Below are 19,411 nucleotides of genomic sequence, written 5' to 3'. Positions count from 1 at the left end.
GCCAGAGCTGAAAAAAAATGCGACGCCGAAAAATGCGACGCCGATGGCACATATGGTACACCATACTTTAGATTCGATTATGAGTGATTTGTGATAAATACCACGTGACTATAGCATTACTGCACATTATTTCGCCTCATTTACAAACTTTTCATAAATATCTTTTCGAAATTTTACAACAATTTTGGTTATGTATCTAATTTATTTTGTTTGCTTTTTTTGAAAATTAAAAGTTGGTAGTTATATTTTATGGGAAACTCAGGGGGCATATTTTGGTCTATTTCGCGGGGACAGACAGACAGACCAACCGACCGACCAGAAGCTTCTACCAGAGCTTAAAAATGTGATAATATTTGTTTGGGGGCGGGGGTCAAATTGTTACTTAAGGCAAATGTTTAAGTTTAAATTTGCATATGTATTCCGATGTAATACATTGATACAAGGCTCCCATTGTAATTATGGTTTTGCCTTTCACACGTAAAGATGAAGTGATCAGACCATCAGGTAAATCACGTGGTGTATAGATAGGTTATATCTTTGTTATCTTTTAAAATCCCAAAAGTAAATCGCAAGGTAAACCAGAGACCACTAGCAGTTGCTCGAAACGAGGATGTCAATTGTACAGAACATGGACTGTATGCAATACCGACCGTATCCAAAGACTTGGTAGCCTATTTATAATATCAAACTCTGTGATCATACCAACTAAGTTACATACACAACTAAATTACTTCACATATGTCGTTTACTTCACTGCTGATTTATGTATCGGATCGCTAATTACGTGTAGCTCATCATATCTTTATCAAAAGACCTAGGAAGGTTCTCCTTTTTGCTTTCTGCGTTGATATTCCTGCTCGCTGTAGAGGTAGATGTCTTCGGTATTGCGGAAGGTAAGAAAGATGCGCTCGCCTTCCTGAGGCAACATCCCATAGGCACTTCTTATTATCCCTAAAACTTTCTCTATTAAAATTCATTACTTGCGTTGCAGATGATGCTTTTGACCATTGTCACTTTATGTATATATTCAGCAAGAGGTTGTTTTGTACATATCCGCCATTAGGGCTTAATTTTATAAGCCGTATAATTGTTTCAATAAGATCCAATACCTATCATTATCTTTAAGTCTAGGCCTATTATGTGAGATCGGAAAGTCATATCTAGCAGGCTATATACCCACGCAAGATACACTGTTTCCGATCTTTTAGATTTTGAGTATGACTACGATGGTGTCATTGCCGATGACTACAGTGACTGGAACAGAACCATCCGGGACCTCATCACTATACTGCCGGGATATAACTGCACGGGGGATCCAACATGGCCGGTAAGCGCAGAAAGAAAACTAAACCGTTTACGGTTGCAGACTAGTGAATAAACTACCAAAGACCCCAATGCTAATTGCCCCCACTTCAGAAACTCGAGGAAAATACTCCAAGGTGTTCGAGACACACACCAAATTAAAGCTTTATTATAATTCTTTTCAGTTGTTTTTTGGGGTAATCTGATTACTTTTAGGAGAATTTTCCATCCTAAGATGATCACAATTAAAATAGCCCCGAAGCCCATCTCCATTTTGAAAAACGATGCCTACACTCCATTGGAAAATAGAGCACTTTAAGGGCCCCAATTTCATCCAAATTTCACTGAAACACAAGCTCACAGTCTTGTGCACGGCTTCCATTCATACGTTTTACAAACCCTCAAGTTCATGGCCCACAATATGCTCAAATCGTGATTTGCCGGCGTAGGCAATTTCGGACCGAATTACTGGCCTGCAACCGTAGGCTGAGGCTTCAGCAGAGTTATGATTTAAGTCAAGTCACATATGCAGCGTCATCACAAGTCAATCACACGTGACGCGCTATTCAAAATGAATAGCGGCAAAGACACTCTCGTAATGTGACTTGACTTTGATTCAACTTGTGAATAACTCGTGATTTCACTGTTGTGAAATGATTTGTGATTGTGATTTGTGATACTTTCAGTATGGCGAGGAGCAGATTTTCCCCTGTCAAATTCTTCCTCCGTCGGAATCATCTCCAAACTCCGGTAAGCACTGAATCTTAATGCTCAAAATGAACAGAGGTTGGGCAATTCTTTTTAAGGTAGTTCGTAGAGAGTGAGAAATGCATTATCTCCCCTGCCAGCTAATACAACATAATTGATTAAGTGAAACATGGCAAAGCAGTGGCGTACGCAGGATTTTTTTCAAGGGGGGTGTTTCAAAATTGGATATCAAGTTATGACGCTAGAAATGAAGATGGTAAATTGTGTTGGCGCCAGAAATAAAAAATAGTATCAGTGAGCTAAACTTAACGCTAAAATAAAAGTCGGGAGTTTGTGTTGGCGCCAGAAATAAAAGAGGGTATATTTCGAAGGGTTAAACTCGAAGGGCAGGGAACCCACGACCATCAGTTGTCTTTTTGAGCTAAAGCATAGTAAATTTGAAAAAAAGAAACATGTTCTGTGTCTTTAGAGTATATGATGAACATATGAGTAAAGGGGTCAATGTGGGCAGTCCCCTCCCTCAACAGCATTTAAACAAAAAAAGAAGAAGAAATTCAAGAAAAAAAGTGACACGGGCTGCGGAAGTGCTAGGATCTGTTCTTGTAATTGGCTAAAATTACTCAGCTTCGTCCCCTGGATCTCATGATTCTCATCCGTTGGGAATCTTTGTGTAAACAACCGTCACCCCTAAGGCCAAACTTCAGATACAGGATACGTATGCGCTCTCACAGGGGCGGATTCAGCCTGCCATTTGCCGGGGGGCCTAGAATTGTAATGAAGGGTCTAGGACCTGCGAGCGCGCAGCGTGAAACCCTTAGGCCGTGGGGTCCAGGGCGTTGGGTCCGGGGCGGAGCGCGGACGGGTCGGAGCGCGGACGGCGCGGAGCCCGGACGGCGCGGAGCCCGGACGGCGCGGAGCCCGGACGGCGCGGAGCCCGGACGGCGCGGAGCCCGGACGGCGCGGAGCCCGGACGGCGCGGAGCCCGGACGGCGCGGAGCCCGGACGGCGCGGAGCCCGGACGGCGCGGAGCCCGGACGGCGCGGAGCCCGGACGGCGCGGAGCCCGGACGGCGCGGAGCCCGGACGGCGCGGAGCCCGGACGGCGCGGAGCCCGGACGGCGCGGAGCCCGGACGGCGCGGAGCCCGGACGGCGCGGAGCCCGGACGGCGCGGAGCCCGGACGGCGCGGAGCCCGGACGGCGCGGAGCCCGGACGGCGCGGAGCCCGGACGGCGCGGAGCTCGGCTTCGTTTCCGATTTCACTTTATCGCCTGTAGCTTTTAATGTTCTGATCAAATTTTAAAATAAATCATCTGCTTCGTAATATCATACAGTTATGATAATACAGTTTGATGTTTCTGTAAGATAACATTGACTAATGTTGATCTGGAATCTTCAAAATTAGGAACCCAAATAGCACTGTTAGCAGGCGGAGCCGAATGAAGACCGAGTCTGGAAATATCGTCGAAAGAAAGTCACAAAATTTGAGTATTTTAACTGTTTATTTCGTTAAAAAAGGTATTTATTAATGGGAATAACTGTGAGGATCCGGTCTTCACTGCGTGATAATGACCGGGTGTGGGGGTGACCGCTGTTAATGGACCTCGACTTCGTTAGACTCGGTCCATTAACAGCGGTCACCCCCACACCCGGTCATTATCACGCAGTGAAGACCGGCTCCTCACACTGTTATTCCCTTATTAATAAGCAATTAGCAGTTAATTAAACCTATATTATATACTCGGAAATACTCGGGCGCTATCCGATTGTCGACGAAACGACTTCAGCAAACTTCGGAAATTTTCGGAAAAAGGAGGAATTCCTCCCGTTTTAGTCACGTGACGTAAATTGTAATACAATGTATTACCGGAGGTTACCGGACCTAAGATTCATCAGGAATAGTCAGAAACGTTTGGTCTGGGAACCAGACTTTATTTCCCATTCCCATGGGCGGATAGTACCTTTTGAGCCGCGGCGTGAATGTGAGCAATAACGAATGTCACGTGATGTGAGTTCCACTAATCAAATGACAAGGATCTGTATGTCGGTAATATAAAAAACACAAATAATGAATGTTTCACGTTCGTGCAATGGAAAAAATAATTTCATTCGGTAACAGATGAAATGTTCCATTCCACTTGGCTTCGCCTCGATCGTGGAATGGAACATTTCATCCTCATGAAATTATTCTTGCACTCACAAAACATTCATTATGTATCTCGGGGTCATTTAAAGCCAGAGTCCATCATTTGCACTCCAAAAAAGTAACTGGCGTAATTATAGTTGAGAAACATACTGGTTAAAAAATAGTAAGGGGACTAAATTCCTTGTGAAATTATTCTTTCTGGCAAGCTCTCATTTTGAAGAAATCAACGAACGAAAAAGGCATTTCCAGCGGTGCGTCTTAACTCGGAAGCACCGTAGGAAAATTTAAATAAGTAGTTCGTTTTGTTATTCGGCGCGGCGCACGCAAGCATTGGCACGACGCACACGCGCGCGCGAATGCTATAATTCGTCGGATCAGTGCGCGACATCGCGTAAAGCTGCAATTCAAAACAATTCAAAACATGATTTAGCAACTTTTGATTTGAAATTGAGATCCTAGAATGCTGGTTTTTCTCGGAATATACAGCTGAAGCTGAGCTAAAACAACTTCATCTGGTAAGTTGATCAGTATCCTTCATTAGATTTTGAACACATTTGTTGCTTCAAACGAACAAAATGCACAAATTACAAATGATGGACTTTATGTCTTTATAATACAAATCTTTGCTAAATAACGCAACGTCCCAAACATTTTGTTTGAAAGGATTGATTCTTCAAAATCACAACTTTTAACATGTTAAAGATGGCGTCGGCACGTAAAACGGATAAACTGCAGCCTAATTATAATGTGCCATATTTTGACACATTTAAATTACACAATTCCAGGGATAAGATCGCGCAAGGCATGAAGGGAAACAACATGGCGCAGCACGCGTAATTTTTATTCCTAGGAGGGTTAGGGGCAATGTCATGAATAATTCAGTAGTTTCGATGGGAAATTATGTTTATCCATGACACGGACAATGACATCAACAGCATTTTAAAGAACGGTTGTCGTCGAGCTACCACACAGTAGCCTAGTGGATAGCGAGATGAGCTTATGGATACAAAGGTCCCTGGTTCGAATCCACTTCGTCGCTGCTCATTTTCATCAGCTATTTTTCTTCTCCAAATTTATCACTGAAATAATTTTAAATTAAGGGGGAAATAGAACGAGAACCTTAGTCTTGCAATGATTCAAAGGAAAAACTGAATTATTCATGACATTGCCCCTAACCCTCCTAGGAAAAAAAATTACGCGCGCAGCACAATAGTTTAATCGCTGGTATACATGTACGAGTAAAGCATCTCCCAATACATCGGCAACCAGTTTGGGGAATCCCCCATAATGTATGACGCAACTCTATGAGAATAATACAGTTTCGTCCGTATTCGGCCGCGCCCAGGGACAACTCCAATTACAGCGACGTCACAATGTTTTTACGGTAAATAATTGATCTTTATTTCACCAATTATCTCAAATATAACCATTGTAACATAAATCCGTTGAGTCACCGAAAATTTGGGACTCTCTGATTTAGAAATTAGAGTCCAAAAACTTAAGAAAATAGACTGGCAGTCCAGTAGTACAGTGGCGGTAAACTATAGTCATGACAGTCATTGACAAATGACAGTGGTCCGAGTCTAGACCTAAACTTGGACCCAAGCTTAACCGCATATGCCGAGCGACATTGACTCAAAACCCGACATTTCCCAACAAAAACATCAGATTTTACCCTGAAAACGGCCTCCAAATTACTAGATACGCCACCTGAGGTACAACTTCAAGTAGACATCGATAATTAATGGCAGTGTATATTTTGCCGGAGACGGCAAACCTTTAGTAAACATTAGTTTGCCGGATATGCACTGAACATGCGCAGTTACTGTTTTTTTGTAGGCAAAACATTTTCCGGCGACAAGTTTTAGTCTGGCTCCATGCCAAAATTATCGTTGTTACCTCGTATTCACAAGATGGGATTCAGACCATTTTATAATTTCGGACTTTATTTCCCTTTTAAAAAACGAAGTGGCTATCGTTACGGCAGTCGTTCTTTAGCGCCCTCTACGATACTTTTTTGATACGCACGCAGGTATATAATTATTTGTTTCCCCATATATTAGCGAGCAGTGCGACAGCTCAGTCGATAGAGGGTAGGATTTTGCACCGCGAAGTTGCGGGTTCGAATCTCGGTTTGGCACTCGAATTTTTTTCCTTTTCTAACCTGAGGCTTTGGAGGATTTTTTTTTAAAAGGGAAATAAAGTCCAAATTTCATCACCTTCAAATTCACTTTTTTCCTTCTAATTTTATATTTTCTTGTCATATTTTTATAAAAGTTGCAGTCTACCGTAACGAAAGAAAATGGGAAATGCGTTACGGCTGCCGTAACAATAGCCACTGCGTTTAAAAAAAATCCTCCAGAGCCACAAATCTGAAAAAGAAAATGTAATACTCTGCAAAAAATGTTTGAGACATGTTAAAATAATAAAAGAAGAATAGGCCTATTCTTATTTATTTGGGGATGAGAAAAAAAAAACTTAAAAATGTGGTGCGGTCGGAATCGAACGCGAGTCATCCCGCTCACTAGAGCCTTTGCTTAACCACTACACCAAACGTGCTACACAACTTTTGGTGGGAATTTAATACATGTTATAATTCAGCCCTATTTTAAAGAGTACAGCGCCCTCTGTTGATATGGATTGCCGCCGGCAAACCTTTAGTAATCGTTAGTTTGCCGTCATTACCTCCGGCAAAATATCCACTATCATAATAAATAGGTTGTACTTAGCTCTACTGAGTGGAGCGTTGAATTACGGGTTTGTATGGAGAGGTACCCGTAATTCAACGCTCCACTCAGTAGAGCTAGATTGTACTGAAGTTTACATACGATCCGGAAAAAAGTGAAATTTCCCGTTCAATTCCGAGAACTCCCCTCGCGATCGTGAGCACATTAAATGTCCGACGTGTGTTAATGTTTGAACAATGCGATGTGGTCATCATGCCCAGCGTACATTAGACAGTCCCTGTATCCCGCGTGTGATTCCGCTACCGAGCGCGATGCATCAACTATGATAATGAGTAGACTGGATCACGTTCATTATAACTTTATTAGATGAAATTTAATTTTGCGTCGGGGTGATATAAATCAAATTAAGCTTTTGCCCTTCACCGACGTTTAAACACTGTATACGCAGCATGCTCAGGGTGTTACCTCCCGAGTACATGTACATCAGATTCAAACCAGCCAACTGATCCCGTTAGCTCGGTGGTTGAGTGGTAAGACATCTGCACTAGAAAGCAGGAGGTCGTGGGTTCGAGTCCCACTCGAGTGATTTTTTCAAACTTTCACTCGGGAGGTAACACACTGAGTATACAGTGTTTAAATGTCGGTAAAGGGCAAAAACCTAATTTGATTGGATCAAGTTTATTTGTAAACACAGGTGCATTTCGAACGGTAAAAGGGAGTCGGGAATAGCTTGAACTGGTTTTCGCTTCTAAAAGCTGCCCTAGTTCCCGACTCCCTATATTATCGTTAGAAAATGCACTATGCAGTTGTGTTTACAAACATGATCCAGTCTACTCATTATCATAATCGATGCATCGCCCTCGGTAACGGAATCTCACTCGGGATATGGGGACAATGTAATGTACGCTGGGCATGATGACCACATCGCATATCGTTCAATCATGAACACAAGTCGGACAATTTAAATGTGAATCTTAATTTAAATGATCAAAGAAAGAAAACATGGTTGATCATATTACCTGACAAAAACTATTATTACGTTTAATATTTAATGAATGAAAAATCTAGGTGCGTTTAGGCCACATGCATGAAGAATGATTCAGGCTAGTCCCATAAATGTAACTGAAATACTGGACTAGCCTACCTCCATATATAATATTCAGTCACAGTGCCACATATGGCCTGTGCGCGGATGGTCCCATTGTTAGGGGAGCCGAAAATCAATTAAAAATCTTAAACTTAAAGCAGAAAATCAACCCAGCTATAGTATGACTGCTAAAAAGCACAAAATCATTAAATTCGGTACCCTCAGAGGTCTAGATATCCAAAAATCATGGTAATTTGGCAAAGAATTTCGACAGTTTTGAAAAAGCATGGCGTCTCTGATAATAATAATAATAACGGAGTCTTATAAAGCGCACATATCTACCAACAATTAGGTACTTAAGGCGCTGGAAATTATGTCAATTATTAAAGAAAGGTAAAGAAAGTTTTATGAGAAATATGAGACCTATTACGTAGCACCTTAATGGTTTACAAGGTGCTGCGGCGCATATTGCAGCCACTGCCAGAAACACCGGGGCGAACCCGTTCTCTTAGCGATTAATGTTACTGGGTTCTTTAACGTGCATTACACAACACACGGGACGTACGGCATTTGCGTACCATCTGAAGGACGAAGCAATATAATGGTAAAGTGCCTTGCTCAAGAGCACAAGCACTGTGTTCTCACGGTCAGGATTCGAACCCATGTACCACGGCACACGAGTCAAACACCATAACCATTGGACCACAGCGCCCCACTATTTACCAGGCTGTTTCCCGGCCACCCTAATAATAGTCAACAGGCCAATGGGGTCAGCCGAACCAGACAAGAGCTTTAATCATCTACTGAGCGTACGTCAGCTTTGGCAAAGCAGACCGCGGCTGTTGCCTGTCGTTCCAAAATCTTTGGAGCTCTGTGAATTACCCAGATGCAATACGCCGCCGCAGATGAAGAGCGCACACGAGAGGGCGCGTTTCACTGCTGCAGTCCTTCTGATTAGAACAATCACAGACGTGTAGAAAAAGGCTCACCTGGATTTTTCTAGGCAAGTGATTTTTTTTAGGCGTGTGATTTTTCTAGGAGTGTGATTTTTCTAGGCGTGTGATTTTTCTAGGCGTGTGATTTTTCTAGGTGTGTGATTTTTCTAGGCGTGTGATTTTTCTAGGCTAGGTTGAACCAGCGCCACGGACATTGGTGGCGCTATTTTCATGCCCAAAATGACCTAATTTTTTGTGACCGCCTTTTTGAAAAGGTTTGACATGAAGTATCACATACAGAGATACTTTCACTCAGTGGCGTAGCCAGGAATTTTTCAGGGCGGGGGGGGGGGGGGGGGGCTGGAACATTTCATTGGGGGGTGTCATGTAGATCAATGATAGAAACTCAAAATCTCAGTGGGGGGGGGGGCCAACTGGGGGGTGACAAGGTTTCAAGGGGGGGCTGTATTTTTCTATAATATTCATCTTGGTTATTTTTCTCTTCAACAAAATACTTTTTCACAAATTATGAAGTATATTATGCCGTAAACGTATGTCAAGGTGTGCGGTACAGAGGGATTCAGGCGTGCGATTATTCACACTTCTTGGGAAGCTTATGGGCATTCGATGGCGTGGGGGTGTGATCGCACGCCTCAACACAGGACGACTTCTGCTGAGCTAGGCTTCAAAGATTTTGGAATGCCAGGCAACATATGTGGCACTGTGACTGAAATTACGGAGGTAGTCCAGTATTTCAGTCACATTTATGGGACTTGATTCAGGCATGCCAAACAAGTCGTTCAGTCAAGCGATACTAGTTCCCTGCTGGCATTCATCTGGTGCTTAACTGTCCTTAGGAGAAAAAATCTTGAGTTATAAGAGATTTGCTAACCCTGCTACAGTCTTGATGAATAACCCGAATATGAGGCCGCGCTGGTCAGGTTTTCTTTTAAAAGAGGATTCACGGCATGATTTCATGCAAGCTGCATTCTTAACCACCATGATACTTTTTTTTTCTCAGATGGGCGTTCCCAAGGGTAGAACTAGAAGCCTACAATGTAGATGCAAGCAAAGCTGTCTTCTTTCTCATCCTTGCTGTACATGCTGTACTGCCAATCCAAGCTGAAATAAAGGTACACATCAGAGAACACTTTCAAGCATAAGTAGGGCTTTTTAGTGGTCCCGGAGGGTCACCCAAGTTTGCTCTTTGTACCTATGTCACTGACTGATTGACTCTTAAGCCCATGGATAGTATGATATTGGATAATCCTGTAACACCATGAATCAGCTCAGATCTGGCTCATTGTGTAAATTAGGCCTCACGCCATTATGAATGGACATACATGTATGAGGTGAATTCCCTTTCAAAATCCTGGGCCCTTTTCATTAACCAGGCTTTCGATGTTTAGGCCTTAATCTTGACTGAGCTCAGTGTAACATTATCAGGTTAATTCCTTAAGGCAATCAGTTACACCACAGGGGGCCAGTCCACATAGTACACAGTCAGTCAAAATCATGATTTCCGTTGTTTGTGCATCAATTTCAATGATCAAAAAAAGGACTAACATAGTTTCATTAGTTTGGTATTTAATTTATGAAAAATCTAGGTTCGTTCAGGCCACTGAGGATTGATTCAGGCATGCCATGCAGCAAGTCGTTCAGTCAAAGGCACTAATTAATTCTTCCCTGCTGGTGGTAGGTATTTTGGTGCTAACACTGCCCTATAAGGAGATAAAATCTGGAGAAAAGAGAGATCGCTAACCCTGGTACAGTCTTGATCAAACACCTGAATATAAGGCAGCTAGTCAGGTTTTCTCTTTAAAGAGGATTCACAGCATGAATTTAAGACAACGCTTTGCTGTGGTTTGCAGGCGTATGGCACAAGGTACACATGTTTATATGACACAGTACACATGTTTATATGACTTGAAACTTTGCATGACGGAGGACATATACATGTAAAATAGACCAAATTGCGGGTAACACCATATGGAAAATTTAAGTCTCTTCTTGGAAGAAGGGTGGTTCTGAAAAGAACCGGTTGGTTGAGTGTAGAACTCTGTGTTTCGGACAGTGTGTTCTGTGCGTCCTCAGGAACGTAGGTGAGTGATGGGCTGTGGATGACGCTGGAGGTTTTATGGCCGTGCATGTGTAGTGGGGTGTGACTGGATATCCTGAGTACGCAGAGCATACTGTCCGAAACGTCGAGTTCTACACTCAACCAACCGGTTCTTTTCAGAACCACACTTCTTCCAAGAAGAGAGTTCTTTCCACATGATGTTACCTGCAATTTTGTCTATTTTACGCATGGATTTACCACTGTCGATCAAGGAACCCAGTGGGAGGAGCACACTGGTTTGCAGGCGTATGGCTCAAAGTATACGCATGATTAATTTTATCAACCAACTCATAAAAAAGAAAACTCAGAAAAGCTTGATGTTCTGTTCATCGAACAGGCATAGATCCAGTCACCTATTGCTTGTTGTATGACTGGTGATGATCGACTAGTAAATGACTAATTGTAGTTGACTGGTAGGTGATTTGACTTGTGATTGAATAATGAATAATCTAATGGAGATTGAGTTTGAATTGACATCGGCTTGAGTTGTGATTGGTTTTGTGTTGTCTTTACCCTCAACATGGTTCACAGCCAAGTCTTGATCCAAATCAACCACAGGAAAAACAGGCAGGTCAGTTATGTGCTCCACATTAAATTGTACGGAGCCCGTTAGGGCACTAGGTACATGTACCTCTTTCTCTTTCACGATGGTGAGTTTCTCTTTCACGGTGGTGCGTTTCTCTTTCATGGCCTCGATCGCTTTCATAACATGTAACTCGCAGCCGCGACATAAGTAAGTCAGGGCCGTGAGTTAATAAGTCGCAGCCGCAGGATAAATAAGTCGCAGCCGCGAGTTATGTCTTGTCAAGGCTGGGACCGGCCGTGAGTTAATGAGTCGCGGCAGCAACATATTTAAGACGCGGTCGCAAGATAATTAAGTGACGGCCGCAAGTTATTATGTCATGGCCGCGACTTATTTATGACGTGGCCACGACTTATATCTCGCGACATATCTAAGCGGCCGCGACATAGTTAAGTCGCGGCCTTGACGTAGTCGCAGCCTTGACGTAATTAAGTCGTGGCCACGATTTAATGAGAATTAAGTCGTGGCTGCGAGTTATTACATGTATGTCGCAGCCGCAACATAATTTAGTCGTGGTCGCGAGTTGCACGTTATGAAAGCGAGGCCAGCTACCATGAAAGAGAAACGCACCACTGTCCGTAAAATTGTGTTATTTCAGAAGGTGCATAAGTATTTCATTTCTTTCTTATAAGTGTGCTGTTCAAAGTGCAGGAACGTGGGCTGGGCACTATCAGACAATAGGTAGCAGTTTTCATGGTAGCACAACTGCCGACAATCGTGGGACAAAAGGGCACTGCTTGGTGACAAACTATTGTATAGTAAAGTATGAATGATGTTTTCCCAGTACAGAATAGTATTCAAATACCACCTAACCAAGCTGGCTCTGTCCGTATTTTGTGCACAGGCGGACATTATTACCAGTATCCGCACCTGTAAATATAACAGTCAACTTCAAAACCTATCTGTTTGTATCATTAACTGAAAATGGTGTATGAAATGATGTTGCCGTGGAAACTAGATAGAAAGGATCGTATTTGATAACAATAGAGGTTCTCAACAATAAGTTTATTGCTGTACATTTGTTTCTCCTATTTCTTTTTGCTATGCAGGAGGTGAAGATCAACACCCATATCAAATCACCACATTTGTGATTGTCGTTCTCATGCTTGTCATGATGGTGATTGGCATGATTGGGGTCATTTGGTTTTGTGCCAAAACGAACCGTACGGGAACAGACCAACATCAATTATCACCTTATGTAAAATTTACGTCAAGTGATGTAGAAAATGGTGATGGAGAAGGTAAGGGTAGGTTGTGTACATTGTAGCTGTCACTTTTAGCGTACCTTTCTAAGGCCAAAAAAAAAAGTCTCTGGTTTGGGTGCGTGTCGCCGTAGCCATGTGCGTCGGCAAAATGAAAAAAAAAAATTTTTAATGAAAGATGATGTCCCAAAACTGCCAAACTCACTGGTTTGACTGGAATACTGCTGCTGCACAATTTTAACGTGTTTTTAGATTGGATTCAACCTCGTCCCCAGGGTGTCGAGCAGTACGCGCCCACCACTACCTGCTCTCTCACCCTGGTATTGGATCATTTGCATGTGCAAAATTTTTGCACACGTATGCAAATGAGGAACAGTCTGGTGCCTGGATATGCGTTACACATTAGCGTTTGTTTTTGTATGCGGTGTCTGGGGTAAAAACAGAGTCAATTCGTAGCAGCGCGAGTACGGAGTGAGTTACGAAAACACGATTTTTGAAATCAAACTGTTACGATCTTATCGAGACAACATGCAGTATTATATTTCATATTAATATGAGCAAATTGGAAAGGAAATTAGTATTTTCGAGAAGGCGTGGACGAATGATCGCAAAAACACTTACTGCACGTTGTGAATAATATAGCACCAAGTACACGATAAAAATCCATTACTAGACAATTACGGTATCCAATCCGGATACAGGAAGAAAGTTTCCTATCCAGGGTTTACTATTGGAAACGCGGTTGGAAATAAAGTAAGCACTGGGGACGAGGTTGGATTGGGTTATGGTCGAGAATAAGTTTTATGTGGCCTCTCTGGACTCCCATATATTTGCACTAAGTTTAGTCGGACACCATTGGCAGTCATCAGCACACATTTGAAGCAAAAAAGTCAGGTAAAAAAAAAAAAAAGCCGCGTCGCCGCATCACTTTTTGGGCAAGCTCCATACCAGAAACCGGAGACTTTTTTGGGGGCCTTAGTAGGTAGTTTGTAATCCATGAATGGGTGCGCGCAAGCGTTAACACGGCACACATGGTTGCGGTTGCTATTATTTGTCAGTTCAATCCGCTGAATGAGAACATGTCCTGGGCGCAGTTTTGGGCACAATTCAAAACATGACTTTTCAATTTTTGAATTAAAACCGAGATCCTAAAATATTGTTTTCTCGGAATATACAGCATTCACTGAGCTAAAACTTCATCAGGTTAATTGTTAAGCACCCGTCTTTAGATTTTGAGCTCTTTTATTGCTTTAAACAAAAAATGCACAAAACTAGATTTCTGTTTGTGGACAAACACATGGCTGTTTTGGCATTTTGTTTTATGTTATGTTTAGACTGATAGGACATACATGTGCAGTAGAAAGTTGCTGAGTGATCAAGGCCAATAGTTTCATTATACACTGTTATATACATGTAAACCTTACAATGGACCTTTAATGTGACGTCATATTGTAACTTTCGGACTTGTCAGGAACAACATCTAGGGAATCTGGTCTTGATTGTGTAATGCGTGAGCACACGTTTGGCCTAATATATGCAGCACACAATTCAAAGAATTTATAGTAGTTCCGATCGAAACAAACTCTCAAATTTCTTCCAGTGCAAAAACAGATGCAGCAAGACCTTTGTGCAACTTCAGCTCTTTTAATATGTGTATGTGTAAAGGACTGAAAATGGACCGTAATTGCCTGCAGAAGTCGCGCTTGCGCACTAGTAATTCCCCCATTTTTCGGGAGGAGATTTCAGGAGATTCCTTAGACGTTGTTCCTTACAAGTCCATGATTGGTTGGTCGTGATAGCACCCTCTCATGGTTACAGGTTATGAAGTATCAAACCATAACAATGTCTAGCCCCTTGACTACCCCTCAACTTGTTTTTAGCATGAAGCTGATTATACACATTAATTATAAAGTGATTTTAGCAAACTTCGCCACACAAATCAACTGATTATTCATTTTAAACATTTTCCAACCTGCCACTAGAGAGCGCTCTAACATTTTATAACGTCACTGTTAATTCTTTGTAAAGAAGGACCAAGCCAGAGCATACATCGTTGAAAGCAAGTTCACATCTATTACCAATTTTAAATTACAAGGCACTTCCGAGGTCATGTGATTTTGCACGTAATATCAAAAATAAAGACCCTGGATTATTCTATCAATTCCCACAAAAGTCATGTTCAGGTCTCTCACAGTTGATTTTTATTGATTTTCAAAGATCAAATCTGTTCATCTTTAACGTGACGTCACATGACCCATGATGACGTTATCATGACGTCACCTTATATTTCATCTTTAAAACAACCCAGTGTAGGTATAAATCAACTTCCAACCCAATCGGACCTGTAGTTCTTGAGATATAGGCCTTCGAGTCATGCACATTTAATGTGATGTCATGTGACGCGTGATGACACATCAACAGGTGCTGGTCTAAGTGTGTGCCTTGTATAAAGGCAGTTGGGTTGATTTTAGGGCCCAAAGTGCCGAGGACAAAAAAATATGTTCAAATACTATTGGCAAAAATATTAACTGAAAAAGAAAAAACAAAAAAAAGAAAAGCTGTTTCGGCAATGTGCTGAAACAGCCAATAATGACAAATGATCTACCCCACCTTTAACTTTGTGTACTGGTTTTCAATTGACTGGACTATTTTTGAAAAACTGTAACATTTATTCTTTTGTTTAAAATCACTTTCCATTGTTGTAAACATCACACTTGGTTCAAATCTTTAGAATAATTTAGCTGGATGCAACTCTGAAATGGCTTTGAACTTGTGAGTCTGTTTTTTGTTTACAATAAGAACCAGTGGATAAAAGTATCAGGTGAAGTGCAGTTGACGATGCATCTATTCCAGAGTCCAGAACTTCCCCATAGGATGATCAGAACATTATGGGCTCCGTGCGCAAATGAAAGAGGGCGCTCTTTTACCTAGCAACGACATCCCATGGGTGGGACATTTAGCTCACGCACCGAAACGCGCACCGTTTCTTGTGTGTGACGCACGTACACCAGGGGATTTGTACTATTAGTACACGCAGTGATACAGGGCGCGAATTTTGGAGAACAAAATTTGCGTACGGGGCCAGGTGCACGTCGCGGCAAAATTGCAGTCGGGCAAGATGGTGAGGGGTACTTGTAAACGGAGCGGATACCCCCGTTCTTATCATTTTTTTTTCTAACAACGAAAGCTTTCCATTGCACCATGGCAAACCTTCCACATGTTGCAGGTTTAATTTATGTTCAATATTGGCATTTTATTTGTTAATTGTCAAAAACTTATATTCATGTGATATCTATTTACAGCTGAGACAAACAATGAGGAGGAACAAGTGCCAGAACTGGATCTGCCTACAAGGTAAATTTCATCCAACTTTTTTTTGTAATAATCAACTTGTCCAATCTGTTACTATTTTCTGTAAGTAAAAGTAAAGCACATGGTCCTGAATTATACATGTACCGTAATGTTAAAGTATATGCAAAAGAAAACAAAATCAAAAAAATCTAAAATCCAAGTGAACGTTCAACCTTTCTGATAATAACGCAAACTCTATATATCCTTAAAGAAAACGAAGGTTGGAATCAAACAGATCAACTAAGAAACTTTCCTCAAAAGAACAACCTTCATCAAAAGAAGTAAAAACACATGTCTTAAGCCAAATAATCAATGTACATTGTACATGTAAATGAAAAAAAATTAAATCCAAAAGTTGTAAAAGAAAAAGTTCAACCTGGGACTTCCTAACCTGACCAGAATAAACTTTTACTATAACTCAGCAAACTTTCCAAGAATTAAAACTGGACTTACTTACTGAAAATAATTATACAGAATAAGTGAAAATAGGAAAATATTATACAAAGAATTAGAAAACTCACCAAATGACTAAAGCAGACAGAGCTCAAACAGGCAGTCCAGTTATACGTAAATAACACATGTATGACAGTTGTCTCTGCTGTCGCAAGTTTTTAACATGCGAGGGGTGCATATAGCACCCAAGGCGATATTGTTATATCGTGCCAATGACTCAAAAAGATAAATGGTTGTAGCTTACTGTGTGAGAAATACACTATGAAACCACTGCGATGTAACCTTGGATAACTGAAAGTTTTGATGTCCTGTTGAACATTGACGTTGCAGTTCTCAGCCAGGTGCATGCATTGCTTCTATTTCTGCATCTGTGGCACACGGCACAAGCACTTCCAACCCGCCCCAAAACCAAGACCCATATGAGAAGAGTGCGACTGAAATTCACACTGTCATTGATGGAAATAACAACACCGTACACATCTCCTCAGGTGTTCGGTACTACATGAACAGCGGCTACACCACACTCCACAGTGACACAGGTAATTCTTGTGTAAAAGCTGAATCACTGTACAATTTTTCCAACCCAATAAGACATTTTATGAGGAACTTTTTGAGAACATTGAGGCATTGTAGAAATTGGCTAAAAAAAACCTGAAACAAAAATAAACAAGTAAAAGTGTACTAAAACAACATTTATTTTCAGCTGCTTTTTCAATGTTCAGAATATGTATTTGTTTTTCATAAAACTAAATTTGAATTTATGCTTGTGCACTAAAGCTTTTCAAAAGTCAGATTTCAAATATTTGCCCCTGAAAGGAATGATGCTCTATATGTAGCAGTCACTTTAGTGCACATATACATGTAGTTAAATTATTTTCTAAGATAAAAGGGATTTTTTGAAAAGTTTTTCTGAGGCTGTTTTCCATCTGTTATGCTTTTTCCAGACTGCGGGTGAAAGAACTTCGCAAGCAAACAAGTCTGCCACCATCGGATGACCTCTACAGGGTGAGTCAAGAAGAGCGAAACCCACATGTCGGGACCATTGTTTTAGTGAAATTCTGCATGTAGCACTTTCAAAATCTAGGATATGAAAGCCCAATTCATAGGCTTTCTCTTAGTACAAAAATCATTGAAATCACTCATGTACAAAAAATGTACTTTTGAAGTTACGGAACTCAACCACCGTTTTAAAGTGCTGTCCACGGATCACAAGAAGGTAAGTGTTCTTTCAGCAAAACAAATACAAATCACATAGGGATGTGTGTGAATTGTTTTCATTTTGCTGAAAGAACGTACACCTACGTACAATAGTCCTGACATTTGGGTTTCGCTTTGTTTGACTCACCCTGTAGAATTCATCTTGGATATCTTGTGGACAGTTACACTGTAAGACTGGTACTGTGATTTTAAAAAATATGTACTTACCCTTATATTTTCATATGCTCTTTTTCCAGATTAATACAAATACAAAAACTGAAATAATAAAAATCGGCATTTGAAGAATGCTCTTATTAGTAAACTTAATCACAGCGCTTACGGTATTATTATTACCCCTGATCATTGGGCAATTAAACATTTCAAATACCATCTCAGCTCCCTGGGGAGTATACAGCTCGATGCTGCATGTTAGGCGCAAGCAAGCTAATTCAATCACATTAACCATCTCTGCCCTCACAGGTACCCATTTACTCCTAGGTGGAGAGAAGCAATGGGTGACAAAGTGCCTTGCCCAAGGGCACACGCACCATGACCCCAGGCTGGACTCGAACCCACAACCTGCAGAATTACCCGCAGACCACGAATTCAATGCCCTTTACCACAAGGTCATGGCACTCCACTCCACTGGAATCAAAATAATATACATTGAGTTGAGAAGCTTCTTGAGGATTTTTTTTCTGCAGGTACTGCCATTAGGCCAATAAAAACAAAGAGCAATACCTTGAGTCTTCAAAACTGCTACCCAGGTAGGGATGCTGGGTTATGGGTGCAGAAATTTGAATAGGTCCAGAATTGCCTACACAGACAAAATCATGATTTGTATGCCCCAATTTCTTTGCTATTAGAGCATTTTGTGGGCCATGAACTTGAAGGTTTGTAAAAAAAAAAAAAAAAAATGGGTGGCAGCCGTGCACAGGAGTGCGAGCTCGTACAGCGTTTCTTTGAAATTTGATGAAATCGGGCGCCAACATTGCTCTATTTCGCAATGCAACACAGGCATCATTTTTCAAAATGGTGATGGACCCCAGGACTAGTTTGAGGGGTGATTGTCTTTGGATGGAATTTTCTCCCGAAAGTCATTGGATGACCATTCAAAATTTTAACAGAAAATGAAAGATGATGAAATTGGCTTTTATATGAATTTGTCTCAAATACCTTGGAGAGTTGAGAGTAATTTTGATACTTTTTGGAAGTACGCGTAATTATCACTGAGGTATATGGCAGGCTATTAACAGGTCTGCACCATTATGCTTATTCATTAAGTAAATAATTCACAGTACTATGCAAAAGTTTTCAATCACTAAATTCGAAAGTCTTTCATTGTTTTATGCAGAATATATATTTTTGTAATAGTTTTAATACTTTGGGTTTAGGCATTGGAAATACAGATTTATATAATACGTTCAAATTAGATTTTTGCCCTTCACCGACGTTTAAACACTGTATACTCAGTGTGTTACCTCCCGAATGAAAGCTGGGAAAATCGCTTGGGTGGGACTCGAACCCACGACTTCCTGCTTTCTAGTGCAGATGTCTTACCACTCGACCACCGAGCTAACGGGATCGGTTGGCTGGTTCGAATCTGATGTACATAGCAGTACATGGTCGAGTGGTAAGACATCT

General features: G+C 41.3%; 1 protein-coding gene across 2 annotated transcripts; it reads left to right on the top strand.

The window, feature by feature from the left end:
- Positions 1-585: 585 nt before the first annotated feature.
- Positions 586-17,631, top strand: LOC119743158. 2 transcript variants are annotated; one of them, XM_038219532.1, is made up of 9 exons: positions 586-893; positions 1,209-1,327; positions 1,989-2,052; positions 9,884-9,995; positions 11,513-11,552; positions 12,614-12,805; positions 16,069-16,120; positions 16,901-17,109; positions 17,515-17,631. In XM_038219532.1, the coding sequence occupies exons 2-9, from the start codon at positions 1,321-1,323 to the stop codon at positions 17,523-17,525; spliced, it is 687 nt and encodes a 228-aa protein (XP_038075460.1). In that variant the 5' UTR covers positions 586-893; positions 1,209-1,320; the 3' UTR covers positions 17,526-17,631. The 2 variants fall into 2 exon arrangements, with proteins under 2 accessions (XP_038075460.1, XP_038075459.1); XM_038219531.1 differs by lacking the exons at positions 586-893; positions 1,209-1,327; positions 1,989-2,052 and adding an exon at positions 5,440-5,537.
- The last annotated feature ends 1,780 nt before the right edge of the window (positions 17,632-19,411 follow it).

Source organism: Patiria miniata, unplaced genomic scaffold, assembly GCF_015706575.1.
Source record: "Patiria miniata isolate m_02_andy unplaced genomic scaffold, ASM1570657v1 HiC_scaffold_6, whole genome shotgun sequence".
NCBI classification, from domain to species: Eukaryota; Metazoa; Echinodermata; class Asteroidea; order Valvatida; family Asterinidae; genus Patiria; species Patiria miniata.
This window is presented reverse-complemented; position numbering and strand designations above follow the sequence as displayed.

Bases quoted from the DNA above. Each gene is read 5' to 3' on its own strand.
- LOC119743158 (XM_038219531.1), top strand. From the start codon at position 5,458: ATGAGAATAATACAGTTTCGTCCGTATTCGGCCGCGCCCAGGGACAAC. The intron at 9,996-11,512 runs GTACACATCAGA...CATGGTTCACAG, and splicing joins CAATCCAAGCTGAAATAAAG to CCAAGTCTTGATCCAAATCA. The intron at 12,806-16,068 runs GTAAGGGTAGGT...ATCTATTTACAG, and splicing joins AGAAAATGGTGATGGAGAAG to CTGAGACAAACAATGAGGAG.